The following is a 16,430-nucleotide window of genomic DNA, read 5'->3' as shown; positions in this document are numbered from 1 at the left end:
CCAGCAGATGGATGCAATACAGGCGGAAGGATGGACGGCTCCTGCGCCCAGAATGCCAGCAGGGGACAGGTGGTTCGGAGACCCCGCTCCCCGCGCAGCCAGCAGTCCGTCTGCCCTGACCTCTGTGCTGGTGGCCGTGCTGAGCCTCCCAGTGTGGGGTCGAGCGCCCACTTCAAAGGATTTCCAGATCCGATTCTGAAAGCGCTTACGAGACCGGGTAGTAATCTAATAATCAAGAGCAAGCGGTGACTCCTAGGGAGAAGCCGGCGCCTCTACGACACAGCTAACTTCGAGGGGCACAAAGTCGTGTCTATGGTGACAAGAGAAGGTGCTTCAGTGCCCCTCAGAACGTGGAGACGGCCACCGCCCCGTCCTCGGTGGAGGGGCTGCAAGTGCCTTTTCTCTGGTCGGTGTGACAGAAAGGGGAGGCGGGGACTCCCGCGTCTCCCAGTCCGAGGGCCTCGGCGGCGCCCCGCTCAGCCTCTCCTTGTAAGGGCTGAGAGGCTGTGCCTGTCCGCGTCCCACGCCGCCCTCTCTCCCGACTCGGTCTCCTCCAGCCTGCGGTCCCCAGCCCTCAGCCCGCTAGACCTCGCTTCCCCTGTCGGCCCCGCCCCTCTTTCCCCCGCTCCCGGTTCCTTTCCCCTCCGCCCCGCGCCGCCCAGCCCTCGGTACCTTGAGCGTCACGTCGCACAGCTTGCCCTGCCGCCGGATCTCCTCCATGACGCCGTAGCCGCGACTAGGCAACTCGGACACGGAGAAGTGCACCAGGTCTTCCAGCTCCTCGGCGCCGTCCTCCACCATCTTCCCCCGCCGCCTCGACTGCGCAGGCCTGGCCGGCCGGCTCCAAACTCAACAGGGCGGGGCGCGGGAGCACGCCGACGGCAGCTCGGGCGCCGGGCTGGGATCAGCGGGGCCTGCGCGGCCGCCGTAGTCAAAGACAGCTCTGCGCCGGAAGTGCTGCTGCCCCGCTTCCTGGTTCACGTGCAGCCTTCGTTCCTTCGCCATCCCGATCCTGGTCTCGTGTTTGCAGCTGCCGCAGTCTTCCTAAAATCATCGGCCCCATCTCCCGTCTTACCGATTCTGCCCTGGCCTTACTCGTAGCTCAACAGAGGACGTCAGACTTCATTTCCGCCACCACCCCGATACTTCCGGAACCTCCGGAAGCAACCCGTTGCCATGGCGGCTGTGTATACAGCCCCACAGCCGAGCGTACCGGTTTTCGGTCGCGGCAGTTGCAGCGGTCGCGCTGCGAAAGGGCTGCTGCCTCTTAAGAGGTGAGCAGGGGACATGCGCCGGGTGGGGAGAAGGGCGATTGGAGACAGGGTGTATGCCACGGCGGCGGGCAGCGGCTGGGATCGGAGCACTCCACGCGGAGTTCACTGGGTTGGCTCGCTGATCAGTGAAACCTGGGCGGATGAGGACGCGGCGTCGCGGGGTCCGTTGCAGCTTGGCTGAGGCTTAGATTCTTCAGATCTAACGTTCTCTGGCCCCACAAGGGTCCCACATAGTTCAGAGGGCGCGAGGCGGGGGCCAGAGGTCTCCCGGGCTCTTCTGCACGTGTAGGTTTGCGAACTGGAGGGGCTTCCGGAACGCCAATCTGAGTCGTTCGAGTTACAGGTTAGCAAACCGCTCCAGAGAGGGATAGGAATGGTCTCAAGGCCCACTGCCTCCCAGATTCCACCTCGGGGTCCGGCATGTTGGTGAGAAAACGGAGACGGGCCAGTTAGCTCTGCCTGGATCCGAGTCTTTTGTTTAGCCCAAGAATGGGTGCGTTTGGGCCCTGTTCTTTTGTTTGTTTCATTTTGATTCAGATGCTTCTGCCGCTCTGATGTCTATGAGGGTTTCCCATGAGAGCCCCTCATCTGGGCAGAAGCGCTGGAAGATAGGGACCCTCCTGGTGCCTACCGACCCAGGAGATGCTCCCTCTCCTTTTATCAAGCCTTCAGACTCTTGGTGGCAATTCTGTTCATTCTCACTTCCAAAACAAATGAGCAAACCGCGATCCTCTCAGCAGGGATGTTTCTTGGTGACCACTCAGAGGTTTATTTATTTACACCAGAAATATGGAAGGATAGTGCCAGGAAGAGAGGGGCATTCATTCCCCACAAGGTCCTAAGGGAGAAGGACCCTACTAAAAGGGAGGGCGTGGTGAGAGACTGAATATGGTTTTTTGCAAGTGGTGCCTGGAAACCAAGTGTCCTTCTAGAAGGGCTGTGGACTCAGGTATTGGAGGTGGTGTGGGAGGGGAGTGACATTATATGCCCCTTGGGACTTTCTCAGTAGTGACCGAAGATGGAGCAACATGGAGATTCAGCCACCCTCTGCCTTCCAACCATGACCATCACCACCACCACCATTTCTTGAGCACCTGCTCTGTGCTGGGCACTGTTCTGGACATTGAGTGGGGATTCAAAAGGGATAAAAGGCACAGCCCTATCTCCCAAGCAGCTTGTAATTTAATTTGGGAGCTGAAACCCACTCAAATGATGCGACATAAGAATAGTAACAAGCATTTCAGTAAGTGCAAGATGGCATGGGGTCCCCAAATGTCTGGGTGCTGAGGGGCTGCTGAGTAGCAGATTCACGGGGGAGGGGGGTGTGTAGTTAGTAGAGAAGGTTTGCCTCGGTTGGGTATGGCTTCTGGCATGCCTGGTGCCATGGGTGCGTGCATGGGGAGGGCTTGGGAATCACAGATAGGGTGACTGTATGCAAGTCCATGTTGGCAAATTGTAGGGTAGAGAAGAGGGAGTCTCAGAGGGGAGGATGATGCTTGGAGCTGGCCTGCGCTGCCCTTGTGCTATCAGTGGGTGGGGGCTGCTGGGAGAGCACCTGCCCCCAGAGCTGCTCTATTTCTTCATGGTACCCTTCAGAGGGCATCCTGGGCAGGAGGACGTGCCCTTGGACGTGTGTGGGGAATGGTTCCAGAGCTTTAGAAAATGAGGGTGTTTCCTTGAGTTAGAACACACTTCCCTCCACTCTCAACTTCTCAGTAGTCTAGACCAAAGTGAACTTTACATGAGATTTTCTTTTCAGTTTCCTCAATTTAGGATTCATAGTAGAGTTATTTGTAGCTTTTTGGTTTTGGAGCTCAATTTTTCCGACAAAAATTTCAAGACTGCAATTGGACAAGCCATTATCCTTGCTCACCTGAGTACCCTTCAGATTCATTTTCTAAAAATTAGGAGGTCTGAATGATCCCACAGTGGAAAAGACTTCCATGAAATCATGACTTGAGGAATGTAGGAAGTGGACACACACGCTGCAATAGGCAAATATGAAAGTAACATGTTTGCTTATTTGATTTGACATATGAAGGGCTTGTAACTGGGGTTAGAGTTCAGTGTCCACATTGAAACTAAATGGAAAGGGCAGGCCCTGTCACTGTTTATCTTGCCTCTATAGAGATACTCAGTGCCACTTGATGATAGTTAATACAATTGTAAGAGGAAATCAAGTGTCTAGAAACGTGGAGGAACATTAATATTTTAAAAGCATGTAATCATTTTTATCAGGTAATATTCATTGAACCTCTCTTAGATAATACATGTAAAATGTCAACGTTCTTTATTTATGTACTTTTTTAAAAAGTGCAAAAATTAACTTCATTAAAAAGAAGAAATCCCTGCTATGCCTGACTTTTCTTTACAGTAAAGGTCTTGAAAATTAGCTTTTTAACAACATTAAACATCATATCTGTTTGTTAGAGTGCTTTGCAATTGCCCAGGCAAGCTCTTTATCCTTAATAACTGTGTTGATACTGCTTTTTCTAATTTGAAGATGAAATGGAGCCAGCTCCCTCCCTATGCCTCATGTTTCCCTAACTCTTCATAAATTCAGTAAATTCCTTTGTTGGTTGTCTTTTTCAAAAGTATGCAGTTTTGTTTAGTCTCTACTTCTCTCTCCTGCACATAAATGAAGAAATACAAATATACCGAAAGAAAATGAAAAGAATATAGTTAGGCTTTAGGAGAGGAAGAGGAAGTAGGGGATGACCGGTGATTTTGCTCTCAATGGAGTGCCAGAGAAGAAAGAATATTTGATTATGGGCTAGATTAAATATATATCCAGCGAATCTTTTTTCTGATCTAAGTTATCGATGGAGGTGCTGCACTTGAAGTAAGGTATGCTAATGAAGAAAAGAATTAGCTTTAAGGTCTTCCATAGTAAGTATTTGCAAGGAAAATCTAATGAATGAGGCAAAGCATTAGTGGACTCGGATACAGGACCTGTCTAGAAACTACATCTAAGATTAGGCCACTACAGGGAGCGTTCTTTGCTTTGTATTTTGGTCCTGTAGGGGGTCATTGGTGGACAATGGCAAGGCAACCTGTAAAGTAGGAAGTACACGTACTTATTGGGCAGTGTCCCATGGGTAGAGCACTGAAACGCTAAGGGGTAAAAAGGAAGACCGGCATCCAGTGGGATAGGAAGCTTTGGACTGCACATCACTCTTTTCCGATCTTCTTAATGAATGACGCATCCCCTCTATTGTCATTTGATGATAATGACTACTGAAAATTTCGCTATTTTCTTCTTTTTAGCTAGAATGGGTACTAGGAAAAAAGTTCATGCGTTTGTCCGTGTCAGACCCACCGATGACTTTGCTCATGAAATGATCAGATATGGAGATGACAACAAAGTAAGTGCCATGTGTTTGCCTTCACCTGCCTGGGTCTCTCTCTGTCCCACCTCCAAACAACCTCAAAGGACCAAGACAGAATTGGTAAAAGTTTAGATGGACTCTGCAGTCCATAAAGACCAAGCCATACCCTCACAATGCCACTGATGAAAAAACTCCTATTTTTAATTGTTTTTTTGGTTAGTAAGTTTACCTTTATCCTTGTATGTGACACAGAAAAAACTGACATTTGTCCATACTCATAAAACTTAACGGTGATCAGATCTGCTGTTACATAATCTCCCGGAGGGTACAGTGGGTATGTCTCAAGTGGATTACTGTTAAATGTACCAAAGCAGTGGGGGGAACTCTTTGTCGAGAGAACTGGAAAGATTTATCCATCCCCATGTCCTCACTGCTGTCCTGAGAACCTTTCTGAAGCCCGTGATGGGCTTAGGGTAGCTTGAGAGTGTTAGATGCTTTTATTCAGCGAACATTTGTGGCTCTACTATGGGCAGCATTGAGACATTCTTTAAGGGAGGAATTCAAGAGGCAAATCGCTCAAGCTTCAAACATTCTAGCAGTCAGGAAAAAGTTCACATGCAGCCCTGTGAAGTGTACCCCTGTTGGACATGGTTTCAGTGGACACAGAAGCATAGAACAGTTAATGTGTGAATGGACCAAGCCTCTCTTTCGATCTTGGTTTTCTCTGTGTGGCTGTGTCTTGGCTCCTGCATTGGGGCAGCCAGTCTACAATTCCAACGAGAGTCTGTTTACATCGGAAGTCCCCATTGCGAAGAATGGAATCTACTATTGACCTAACCCAGTAAGTTCCTAAACGAGCAGCTGCCACAGTACCTTGCTATGGAGGGATCTAAAAATCTAAAAATTGTTTTAGGCATCTTTGCATCTAAACATCTGCTGATTACAAGTAGGTAGGCACCCTTGCTTTGCTCTTAATACCAGTGAGTAACTGTGTGACCAGGCCAGAGCCTTTCCTGAAGCTCTTATTTCATCACAACTCACAATGGCCATCGCGTGTGAGAGGATAGCTGTGTACACTGTGCTGAGGGAGACTTCACCGCCAGCAACCAGAGAGAGAAATGGGGCGACCAGAGAGAGAAATGGGGCGACCAGAGAGAGAAATGGGGCGACCAGAGAGAGAAATGGGGCGACCAGAGAGAGAGGTGGGGCGACTGGAGAGAGAAATGGGGTGACCAGAGATAGAGGTGGGACGACCAGAGATAGAGGTGGGGCGACCAGAGATAGAGGTGGGGCGACCAGAGATAGAGGTGGGGCGACCAGAGAAAGAGGTCACCCAGCCACTGTGACCAAGCCCACTGTTTCTCTGGCCTAATCCAAGGCCTCCCTGTGCTTGCTGAATGTATCTGCAGCTGGTTTAATAGGAACATGATAAAAGTGCTTGACCTCATGTCATAGATGGAGGAACCAAGACAGCACCCTGCAAACTAGGGAGAGATGGACCGAAACCAGCAAGGGCGCCAGTCCCTGGATCCATCTACCAAGGCGCGTGCGGTCTCCCTACAGGCGCGTCCTCCTATCCCAAAGACATCATCTGGACTAGCAGCCCACACTGGGGAGTCCCTGTTCTTCCTACTTCACTTCTGTTTCCTCCAGGGCAATGATATTTTTACACCGGTTTCCTAACACATAACTTCCTCCCTCCCTCCCTTTCTCTCTTCTCCTAGACCATTAATATTCACTTAAAAAAAGATACTCGGAGAGGAGTTGTCAATAACCAGCAGACAGACTGGTCATTCAAGCTGGATGGAGTTCTCCATGACGCCTCTCAAGACTTGGTTTATGAGACAGTCGCGAAGGATGTGGTCTCTCAGGCTCTCACTGGCTATAATGGTAATTTAGTTCATTAGCTGTCGTTTTACGTGAGAACCTGCAGAACCCCTCGCGGAGGAAGTAGTGCACATGGTTTTTGGTGAATAAAATAAAATATAACCTCCTTTACTAACTTTTGGTCACTTATTTGTCTGTCTCCATGTTTTTATGGCGGGAAACTTATTTGCTTGGTGACATTATAGGCGTGACTTGATCCAATGTCCTGGGACCCTACTTTCACAGGAATGACGCTGGCTCTCTCTAGGTTACAGGGATTCAACTATTATCCTGTTTCAGATCTCTCAAATATTAGTTTTGAAGATAATGCCGTTATGATTAATTTGATTGCATCCAAACATTTTTCTCTTGGCCACCTGCTAGGAGCCATTTCCATTCATTCTACCAGCACAATCTGTTCATATTCTAGTATGAGATTATTTAGTTATTTAGAAACTTGAGGAGGGTTGAATTTTCCTAACAAATCGAGAGCGACTTTATTAGGAAATTTTTACCAACTTGCTCAATGTAAGATTGTTTTAAAATCGCAGAAAGATTTTAAAATCCTTAAAATGTATCATAATCTGTAGACTTTGTCCATAGGGTGGCTGCTGACTAGAAGGTTCCCTGTTTGCAAGTTTTAGGTCTGTTGAAAAGTGTTGAGTGTAGATCCTCAAACATTGTAATCACTGCTTGTGATGACATAGCTGTGGTCCTCATTGACCCTGAGGAGATGTGGCCTGAGGAGATAGAGACAGAGCAACTAGGAAGGTTTAGAGTCTTGGGCCCTGGGTGCTGTGAAACCACAAATGGGCTCTGAGTCCCAGCTGAAGGGACTCCTTCCTGCACATTTGTGTTGGGTAATACACACTCCTTCTGACTTCCAGCTCAGATCCTGAATTGAGGCCTCTGGTAATTGGTAAGACCTACCAATCCCAGGAACTAGAGCATCCATTTGGCAAAGGCGAACACTGATTTCCATGGCACAGCATTGCCCGGGCAGGTCTGCTGTGTAAACACCCAGAGGCAGCCTTTAGGGTGGGGTCTGGCTCATCCTGCCCAAACTGGGAGGAGGAGCAGATGGGAACGGGAGCCCAGGGTGACTGCATGGTTTGTGTCCTGGAGCTTGATGGTGATGGTACCTAAAGGATGTAAGAGGGGCAAGTGAAAGTCTTCCCAGAGAGGGCAGTGGCACCACCTCAAGAACTGGTCATGGTGGTCTGTTTCCAGAAGTGGCATGGAATCAACTAGCAGCCCTGTTTGGTCCTGTGGGAACTTTCAGTCTACAAAGAATTCTCACCATTAACAGGAAATGCCCTTTCCACTCCCATCTCTTCCTGGGGATTCTGAAAGCTCGCCTTGCCTCCTGCCTGGCCAGCAGCAGAGGGAGACCTAGCCCTGAGACCCTGGCAGTTCACGACCTTGCTAAAGAAGGCCTGGAGTTCAATACTCATCTCTTTCCTCATCTTTCTAGGAAAATACCTAGTTCCTCTGTTCCCTGGGATTCCCTGCTCTCCTCAGAAGTTGTCGGGTCAGATCTTCTCATGGTAGAGGGAACAATAGAACGCTCTGGACCACAGTGTGAGAGCAGCTGTCTGTGTTTTGATCATTTGTGTCCCTGCTTCCCTGCCGGCCTGCCCTCTGTGGCAGGAATTCCGGATAGCCCTGGCTGCTCCTGGTGGCTACCTTCACACCAGAGTCCTGGCTGGCACCAGGCATGCTGGGGGATGGGAGAGCTATCTTTAGAGTCGTTTTCCTGGATGTGTCACCAAATCATGTTTTGAAATATTTGCAGGCACCATCATGTGCTATGGGCAGACGGGAGCTGGCAAGACATACACCATGACGGGGGCAACTGAGAATTACAAGCACCGGGGGATCCTTCCTCGCGCCCTCCAGCAGGTAGAAGGGGCCTGCCGGTGGGGTGCCACACAGGTCCCCTCTCTACCAGAGATGCTGGCCGGCCACTGGAAACAAGGGTGCAGGCCTCAAAGAGTCTCAGGCTTTAGGGGAAACAGGATGCACATGGTTTTGTGCGTGTGTGTGTCAGTGTGTCAGAGGCCTCAGGAAACCGGGAGTTCAGGTTTCAGACTCTGACCCAAGCCAGTGCTGAGCCTGTTTACCCATTTGTGACAGGGAGTGGGACATGCTAACTGGCTTTTTGCCGCTCAGGTGGCCTGTGATCCTGTAACTGAGGATTTGGAGGTCTGAATCATGTTCCTTCCTGGTTTTAATGAGGGGATATGGACCCCGCAGAGCTTCCTTACTGGCCAGCTCTGGCTTCTTCCACCACCATAACCCCAGAAAGAGCCTTGGGAAGAAGTGGGGGCAGGGGCACCATATCAACTCTCAGGACTGAGTTCGTCCTGGGAATCTCGGAAGTGAGAATGAAGACAAGACAGAAGGGCCTTCCTTTGGGGTCTGCTAGCCTGGGTTCTGTGAGGACCCTCTGTTTGGAAGTAGGAGGCAAAGGGCTTTTCCCCAAAAGCATCTTGAGCTTTTATAGCCCGTCCTGTAAGAAACTATCCATGCGTTAATATCCTTAATATCCCACTGTCAAAGCTCCAGTAGTGTAGCCAAGTGCTGCCCAATAGAAATATAATGTAAGTCACGTATGCAATTTTGAATTTTCCAGTAGCCACATTTTAAAAAGTAAACCAGGTGAAATTAATTTTAATAATATATTTTGTTTAACGCAACATACCCAAAATACCATTTCTACATGTAATCAGTATGAAAGTTATTGTAATATTTTACATTCTTTTTCTCATACTAAGTCTTCGAAATCCAGGGTATATTTTATACTTACAGCATTTCAATTTAGACATTAAATATTAATCAGAAATCCTTGATCTGTATTTAGATTTCATAAAATTTACAATTGAAAAAGTAGATTTAGAACCCCACTTCTTCCAAACATACTTAAAAGTTTACCAGTAACTGAATTTAGTATCAGTCTTTCAATTTCAATTTCAGTTCATTGAAATTAAATAAAAATTTAAATTTAGTTCCTCATTTGCACTAGTGACATTTCAAGTGCTCCACAGCCTAGTATCTGCCATATTGGACAGCACAGAGCTAGACTGTCAGAGTAAGATGGGAACCTCAGGGATCATCCAGCCAACTCCTCATTTGACAGATAAGAAAATTAAGATCCAGAGAGGGGAAAAGATCAGTCCAAAGTCAGCTGCTGATAAGTACTGGAGAGGGTATGAGGAGCTGAGAAGGCTGAGTTCTGGCTTCACTTCTTCCTTTACTAGCTGAGGGACCATAGACAAACCATTTTATTGCATGGAGCTTTCCATAAATGGGTATTGCCCTGCCCTGCTTCAGTCACAGAGAGTTCTGAGGATGGAATTAAATAATGGCTGTGAAAGAGGCTTTTGTGTGGTGAGGCCCCATAAAACGAGAGATCTTCACTCCAGAGTCCTTGCTATCCGTCATGCCTCAACATCTTGGAACTACACAACTATTAGCCAATCTGTAAGTCAGGCCTCAAAAAACAAGATGATACATATCACCCGATGGACTAAGAATTATAATTATTGTTGTTGATAACTGTCACACCACCTAGACTGTAAATTCTTTTAGGACAAGGATTTTCTTATTGTGCTTTTGATGTTCTCTCGTGAGGTAAGAACTCTCCTAACACTAGCTGGTCATTGGAATTCTGCTCTTGGTAACTGCTGTCCAATTTCCCATCCTAGGTTTTTAGGATGATTGAGGAACGCCCCACACATGCCGTCACTGTGCGTGTTTCCTACCTAGAAATCTATAATGAGAGCCTATTTGATCTCCTGTCCACTCTGCCCTATGTTGGACCCTCAGTCACACCAATGACCATCGTGGAAAACCCTCAAGGAGTCTTTATTAAGGGCTTGTCAGTCCATCTCACAAGTCAGGAGGAGGATGCATTCAGCCTCCTTTTTGAGGTGAGATGATCAAGTCTAAGGTTTCCTTCCTTCCACCTTTCCTTATTCCTTCCCTCCCTCCCTTCTTTCCTTGCATTTTCCTCGTATTTTCCTCACTCCCTTCTTCTTAGTTTTTTACTTTGATAATCAGAATGAAAATTAATATATACTCATTTAGCAATTTTAGCTAATACTGAAAAAAATACAGGACTGAAAAAAGAATTCACTCATTTGTTTTCTACATATGGCAACAATGATGTGTATTTGGCTTATTTCCTTCCAGTCTTTTTTCTTGTGCAGTTTTTCTTTATATAGTTGAAATTGTCCTTCCCTGCCCCAGTTAACATTAAATCATGAGCATTTGTGGTATAGAAAAAAATAAGGATATATAGCCTTGGTATATAAAAGCTCTTACAAATCAATTTAAAAATCCCCCAGTGTATGTTATTCTTTTGAAAGTCTTATTAGATGGAACTCTTATACATTGCTGGTGAAATGTAAAATAGTGCAGCCATTTTAGCAGTTTCCTAAAAAGTTAAAATTAATTTTATCCCTAGGACCTAGCAACTATACTCCTAGGAATGTACCCAAAACAAATGAAAGCATATGTATACACAAAAACTTGTACACAAATATTCATAGCAGCAATATTCATAATAGCCAAAGATTTGCATCTTTATCTGATGCTGCTAAGCCTGAATTTCTCTAGGTAAAGCCAAGGACTGCCATTGCTGGGTCATAGAATGTATGTGTCTTAAGCTTTCTTAGATGCTGCCAACTATTTTCCATCATGGTACACTCTCACAGCAGATTATCAGAATTCTCATTATTATAGCTTTAAAATTCAGATCTATCTGGCCGGTGTGTGTTTCCCACTGTGGTCTTGGTTGGCATTTCCAGGATTATAAATGAAATTAGGAACTTTTCATGTGTTTATTACCCATTTAGGTTTCCCTGTTCCTGTCATTTATTTCCTTTACAGGTGTCCTTTTTTTTCTTAGTTATGTGTATAAATTCTTTATATATTCTGAAAACTAGTTCTTTTTCAAGTATTTCTGTTTTAGGTGTGTTGCAACTATCTCCTCTTAACGTGGCTTGCTTTTTCTGTCTCTATGTGTTATATGATGAACAAAAATTCTTAATTTTAGATTAGTTGAATGTGTATAAATTTTTTATTTTGGCTTTTTGTGTAAAGAACATATAAGAATTTTTTTTAAAAAATCCACTGGTAGAATTCACCAGTGAAGCCATCTGGTCCTGGACTTTTGTTTGTAGGGAGGTTTCTGATTACTAATTCACTCTCCTTACTAGTAATTGTCCTGTTCAGATGTTCTATTTTACCATGATTCTGTCTTGGTAGTCTGACAGTCCCTATCTTTTAACTGAAGCATTTCATTCCATTTGCAATTAATGTAAATTATTAATATACTTGGGTTTAAATCTGTCATATTTTTGTGTGCTTTCTTTGTCCCATTTATTCTATATTTATTTTTGTTGTTTTATTTTTGTTTTGTTGTTTTATTTTTGTTTTCATTTATTCTCTTCTTGTTCTATATTTCTTTCTCTTACCTGTTTTGCCCTCTTTTTAGTTAGATATTTTTTATTATACTTGTTTCCCCCTTTACTGGTTTGGAAGTTACATATTTATTCATATTTATACTCTCTCTCTTTCAGTCTCTGTCTCTGTGTGTGTCTCTGTCTCTCAGTTTATCCTAGAAATAACAATTTGCATATTTTGTTCATATATACACATACATAAAAAAAGAAGTATGTGTAACTGGTGAAATCTTAATAAACAGTGGATTATACCAATGTCAATTTCTTGGTTTTAATATTGTTCTATAGTTTTGCAAGATGTTATCATAGAGAGGCTGAGTGAAACGGGATAGAGGTCCTTGCTGCCATTTCTTTGAGACTTCCTATGAATCAACTATTATTTTAGCATAACATTACAATTATTTTATTATAACATAATTATAATTATTTCAAAATAAAATGTTTAAAAATAAAAATTTTTAAAAATCTAAAATTAATAAAAACCTTTTCCTTCCTCCTGGATTCTACAAGAACCTTAAGAATGTTGCCTTGTCTTTTGCATTTTTGTTTTTTGAAACAAAAACCCCACAGGGCATTTCATTAATGTTTCACTAATGTTTTATAGTCAATTTACATTTACCCTCATATTTATCACTTTATTGCTTTTTCCTTTCTTTTGTTTCCTTTCTGAGATTGTTCTCCTTTCTGATGTACATCTGTTAGAGTGAGCATGCTGGTGATAAAGTTTCTTTTGGTTTTTGAAATGTCTTTGTTTTACTCTTCAATCTTTTTTTTTTTTCCAAGTCAAGTTGTTGTCCTTTCAATCTTAGTTGTGGAGGGTGCCTTTCAGCTTCAAGTTGTTGTCCTTTCAGTCTTAGTTGTGGAGGGCGCAGCTCAGCTCCAGGTCCAGTTGCCATTGCTAGTTGCAGGGGGCGCAGCCCAGGAATTGAACTGGCAACCTTGTGGTTGAGAGCCCACTAGCCCCTGTGGGAATCGAACCGGCAGCCTTCGGAGTTAGAAGCATGGAGCTCCAACAGCCTGAGCCACCCGGCCGGCCCTTGTAATTTTTTCTTGATATCTGGACATAAAATACTGGGTAAATGGAAGTGTCCACCACTGGTTCCCACGGATGTTTCCGCTCCAATACATTGTAATTCTCTGTATCTGTCTGACTGTCTCTCTGGTTTGGGGGGCAGTGATTCGCCTTGTGATTTCACTTACAGATTTAAGAAGGGTTGTTGATTTTTTCAGTGTGCTCAGCTTTTTACTTGTCAAGATGAAGTGGTAACTTCCAAGTTTCTTCCATGCAGAACCAGAAACCGGAACAGTAATATCTTCAGATTTATTTTCTAGTTTCCTAATTCTCTCTTCTGCAGATTATATCTAATTTTCTCTTTAATTTTGAGTATTATATTTTTTATTTCCAAAAGTTCTATTTTGTTATCTTTTAACCTTACTAGTTATTTTTATAGCATTTTATTCATTTCTCATGTTTTTATTCCCTTTTACTTCTTTAAACACATTAAACATGCTTATTTTGTATTCTTTAATTCCACTATTTTATCTCCTTGAGTGTCAGTTCTGCACGTATTCTTTCTACTGACTCTTGCTTACAGTGCCTTGTTTCTATTTTGTGATTTGATTATAAACTACTTCCTTGGTGCTTTATCAGTGGGCTGGGTCTTCTTTGAGGCTTGAGTTGGCAATATATTACTTTAGAGAAAATTTTATTCTTCTTTCAGGAGCGTAGGGGACATTACCATACAAATCCAGGGCCTCTTGAAATCAAATGTTTATTTTAAGGTTGTCAAAACTTATAAGTTGTATATGTTTATGCCCCAATCCCATTTTTTAAAAAAATTTTTTACACTTTACTTATTTGACACTTAGTATATTAATTTATATTAATTTTGGATGTATCCCAATCTCATGTTTGTTTGAGGTTACGATTATGAATCCTTGGAGACATTATTTTACCCCTTCTATCCAGTGATACATCCATTGCTGAAATGTTTTCTTGCTCTCCACTTTCTGCAGCAGATTTTCCTCTATTTCTCTTTTGCCGGAGGGCATAGACTTCAGGGACATGGGTAATCAGACACCTCCCTTGGGTAGACCCAAAGCTTTTTCTGACTTTACCTGCATGGCTGGATTACAAAGTGTTTAGTTCAGAACTGTGAAGGGACCCTCCCACAAGTATACACACGCATAGAAATTCCAGGCCTCTGAATTAGAAATCAGATCTGTATTACTCAGCGTCACAGTGGTAACAGTGACTATATTATTGCTTAGCATAGTTTCCTACATCCCAATCTCCCATAGAGCAACACAGGGCAGATGTCACATGGGGTCACAGAGGAGAGGGGTGTCTGTACTACTGGAGAGGAATTCCAAAGTTATGAATCTCAGAGCTTATATAGGAGCTGGTACATTTGTTCCTCTACCCCTGAAGGGGCAGGTAGGGACAGAAAGGGAGAATGAGAGACAGCATGTTTTTCTTTTGAAATGTAAGCAAATCCTCTCTTGGGAAAGGAGGGCAAGGTCTCTAGCTGGAATTTAAGCTTTTGGCTCTGGTGGAGAAAGAAAGGTTTTATCACCCTTTGAATGGGAACAGATGGCTCAGGTGAGGGGAAGGGAAGTGGAGGGAGTCAGGTGAGGACACAAGTGGTTCTAGGTCTACCACCCTTAGAATGTGAAGAGCAAATGGCTCTGGGCGGGGGGGGGGGGAGGGAGATATTCTCTATCTGTATGACTGTCGATTTCATTGCTCAGAGAAACACCAAGAAACCCAGGAATGACTACCTTTAGCACCTGGTCTGCAGGAGCCCTCAGGGCGGTAAGAGCATCGGTTCCTGCTTATAGTTCCTGGATTCCTGCTTCTGCTCCAGCTTTGTGTCTGACTGTCCTTACTATTTTGCAGTCTCACCCATGAATTCAAAAGGAAGTTTCAAATATTCTATCATCTTTAGGAATTTTGCAGTAGGAGGGTTTGTGAATACTTAGCCCGTTGTATTGCTGGAAGCCCTCTTCATGTTTTGGGCTGAGATACAGTGTAAAAGGGATAGGACTTGGAACTGCAGGACCTGGGCCCAAACCCAGGTTTCTTTCAAGCTATGAAGCCTTAGCCTTGAGCAAGTCATTAATTTCTTCAAGCCCTAATTTGCTCATCGGTAAAGTAAATACTAATAGTACCTTATCCCAAAAGGTTGTTATGAGAATCAGATGGGATCAGGCATTTGTTTCTTTACTTTTTCAAAACAGGTATAATTAACACGTAACATTATATTAGTTTTAGGTGTACAACATAGTAATTCGATATTTGTATATGTTGCAAAATGACCACCAAAATAAGTCTAGTTAACATCTGCCACCACACAGTTGTCTTGTGATGAAGACTTTTAAGATCTACTCTCTTAGCAACTTTCAAATATACAATATAGTGTTATTAACTACAGTCACCATGCTGTACCTTACATGCCATGACTTACCTATAACTTACTTTATAACTACCCAGAGGTGGTATTGCTGGGTCATAGGGTAGGTCTAGTTTTGATTTTGTAAGGAACTTCCAGATTGTTTTCCACGGCGGCTGCACCAAGTGAGGTCAGGCATTTTGAGCACCCACCACAGGGCCTCGCGTGCAGGAAGTGCTCAGTGGGTGCTGTTCAGAAGCACGATTTTTAGTATTTCTCAAGTGGTCATATTTAGAATTGTACCAGGCATTTTGTTAGCAGTAATAATTCCTCAAACCTTGATGCCTTCCAGGGCCAGAGCTCTGATGTTAGAAGGACAAATTTGAGCCCTAAAGAAGCTCACTGAGTGTGGGGGGTGGGGAGACGGGTCGGGAGAGGGATAAACCTGTGACTATACAGTGAGAGCTGTGCCCCAGGAGAGACAGGTGCCGGGAGGGATGTGGACCGGGGTGGGGGACTCTTCATGGAGGAAAAGGCACTTCTCTGGCCTCCAGAGGTTGTGTAACAGAAGCCAGAAAAACAAGGTCAGAGGGCACTTCAGAAGGAAGGGACTGAAGGATAAAGGTGAAGTGGCCCCTGATACTCTTGGTGAATGTCACTGTATTTGTAGGACAGGTAGACAGTGAGAGGGCTGTGAAGATACAGCCACGGGGGGCAGCCAGGCCTGCTCCAGAGCCTAGGCCCTCCCCTCCTCTTTGGGGGCTCCACTCTCTCCAGGGGCCATGGCATCCCTGCTTTGGGCTTATTCATAGCATTTCTCAGGGACCCTTTTTCTTTAAGAACAGCCATCTCCACCACACCTTCTTTTAAGTGAATTAGAGGCAAGGGCCTGCTGTCCCTTTAAAATTACAAGTTATTGATTTTTTCCTAATTTTTTAAAGTAGCACATGTTCACTTTAAAAAAATATGGAAGCATAAACCTGTATATATTTAAAAAAAAATGACCTCTAAACCCCAACCAGGAAGTGACTATTATTACCCTCTTGGTGGTAGCATCTGTTTATCCTTTTTTCTATGAATGCTTTTGCATTCCTTAATTGT

General features: G+C 44.5%; 2 protein-coding genes across 16 annotated transcripts in view; one reads left to right on the top strand and one right to left on the bottom strand.

Moving 5' to 3' along the window:
- KLHL18 (kelch like family member 18) overlaps window positions 1-16,430 on the bottom strand; it is a 71,764-nt gene that overhangs the window by 50,061 nt on the left and 5,273 nt on the right. For 2 of the 7 annotated variants that reach the window (XM_081073221.1, XM_081073224.1), the window contains exon 1: window positions 673-817. The exons of 1 other annotated variant lie outside the window; for it this stretch is intronic. Coding sequence is in view for 2 of the 6 variants with exons in the window: in XM_081073219.1 (XP_080929345.1) it covers window positions 673-801 (129 nt within the window). In the remaining 4 variants the exon portion in view is untranslated. Of the gene's footprint in view, window positions 1-672; window positions 1,137-16,430 lie in introns of those variants that run through there. 4 more of the 7 variants (XM_081073219.1, XM_081073218.1, XM_081073222.1 and 1 more) reach the window with 4 other exon arrangements.
- KIF9 (kinesin family member 9) overlaps window positions 971-16,430 on the top strand; it is a 40,483-nt gene continuing 25,023 nt past the window's right edge. For 2 of the 9 annotated variants that reach the window (XM_081073212.1, XM_081073216.1), the window contains exons 1-4: window positions 2,367-2,517; window positions 4,542-4,639; window positions 6,328-6,493; window positions 8,265-8,371. In XM_081073212.1, the coding sequence (XP_080929338.1) occupies window positions 2,484-2,517; window positions 4,542-4,639; window positions 6,328-6,493; window positions 8,265-8,371 (405 nt within the window). In that variant the 5' untranslated portion in view covers window positions 2,367-2,483. Of the gene's footprint in view, window positions 1,275-2,280; window positions 2,518-4,541; window positions 4,640-6,327; window positions 6,494-8,264; window positions 8,372-10,176; window positions 10,402-16,430 lie in introns of those variants that run through there. The other 7 variants (XM_081073215.1, XM_081073214.1, XM_081073211.1 and 4 more) reach the window with 7 other exon arrangements.

The sequence above is a fragment of the Rhinolophus hipposideros genome (assembly GCF_964194185.1).
Source record: "Rhinolophus hipposideros genome assembly, chromosome: 14".
NCBI classification, from domain to species: domain Eukaryota; kingdom Metazoa; phylum Chordata; class Mammalia; order Chiroptera; family Rhinolophidae; genus Rhinolophus; species Rhinolophus hipposideros.
The sequence above is the reverse complement of the archived record's forward strand: the minus strand, read 5'-3'. Positions and strand labels throughout refer to the sequence as shown.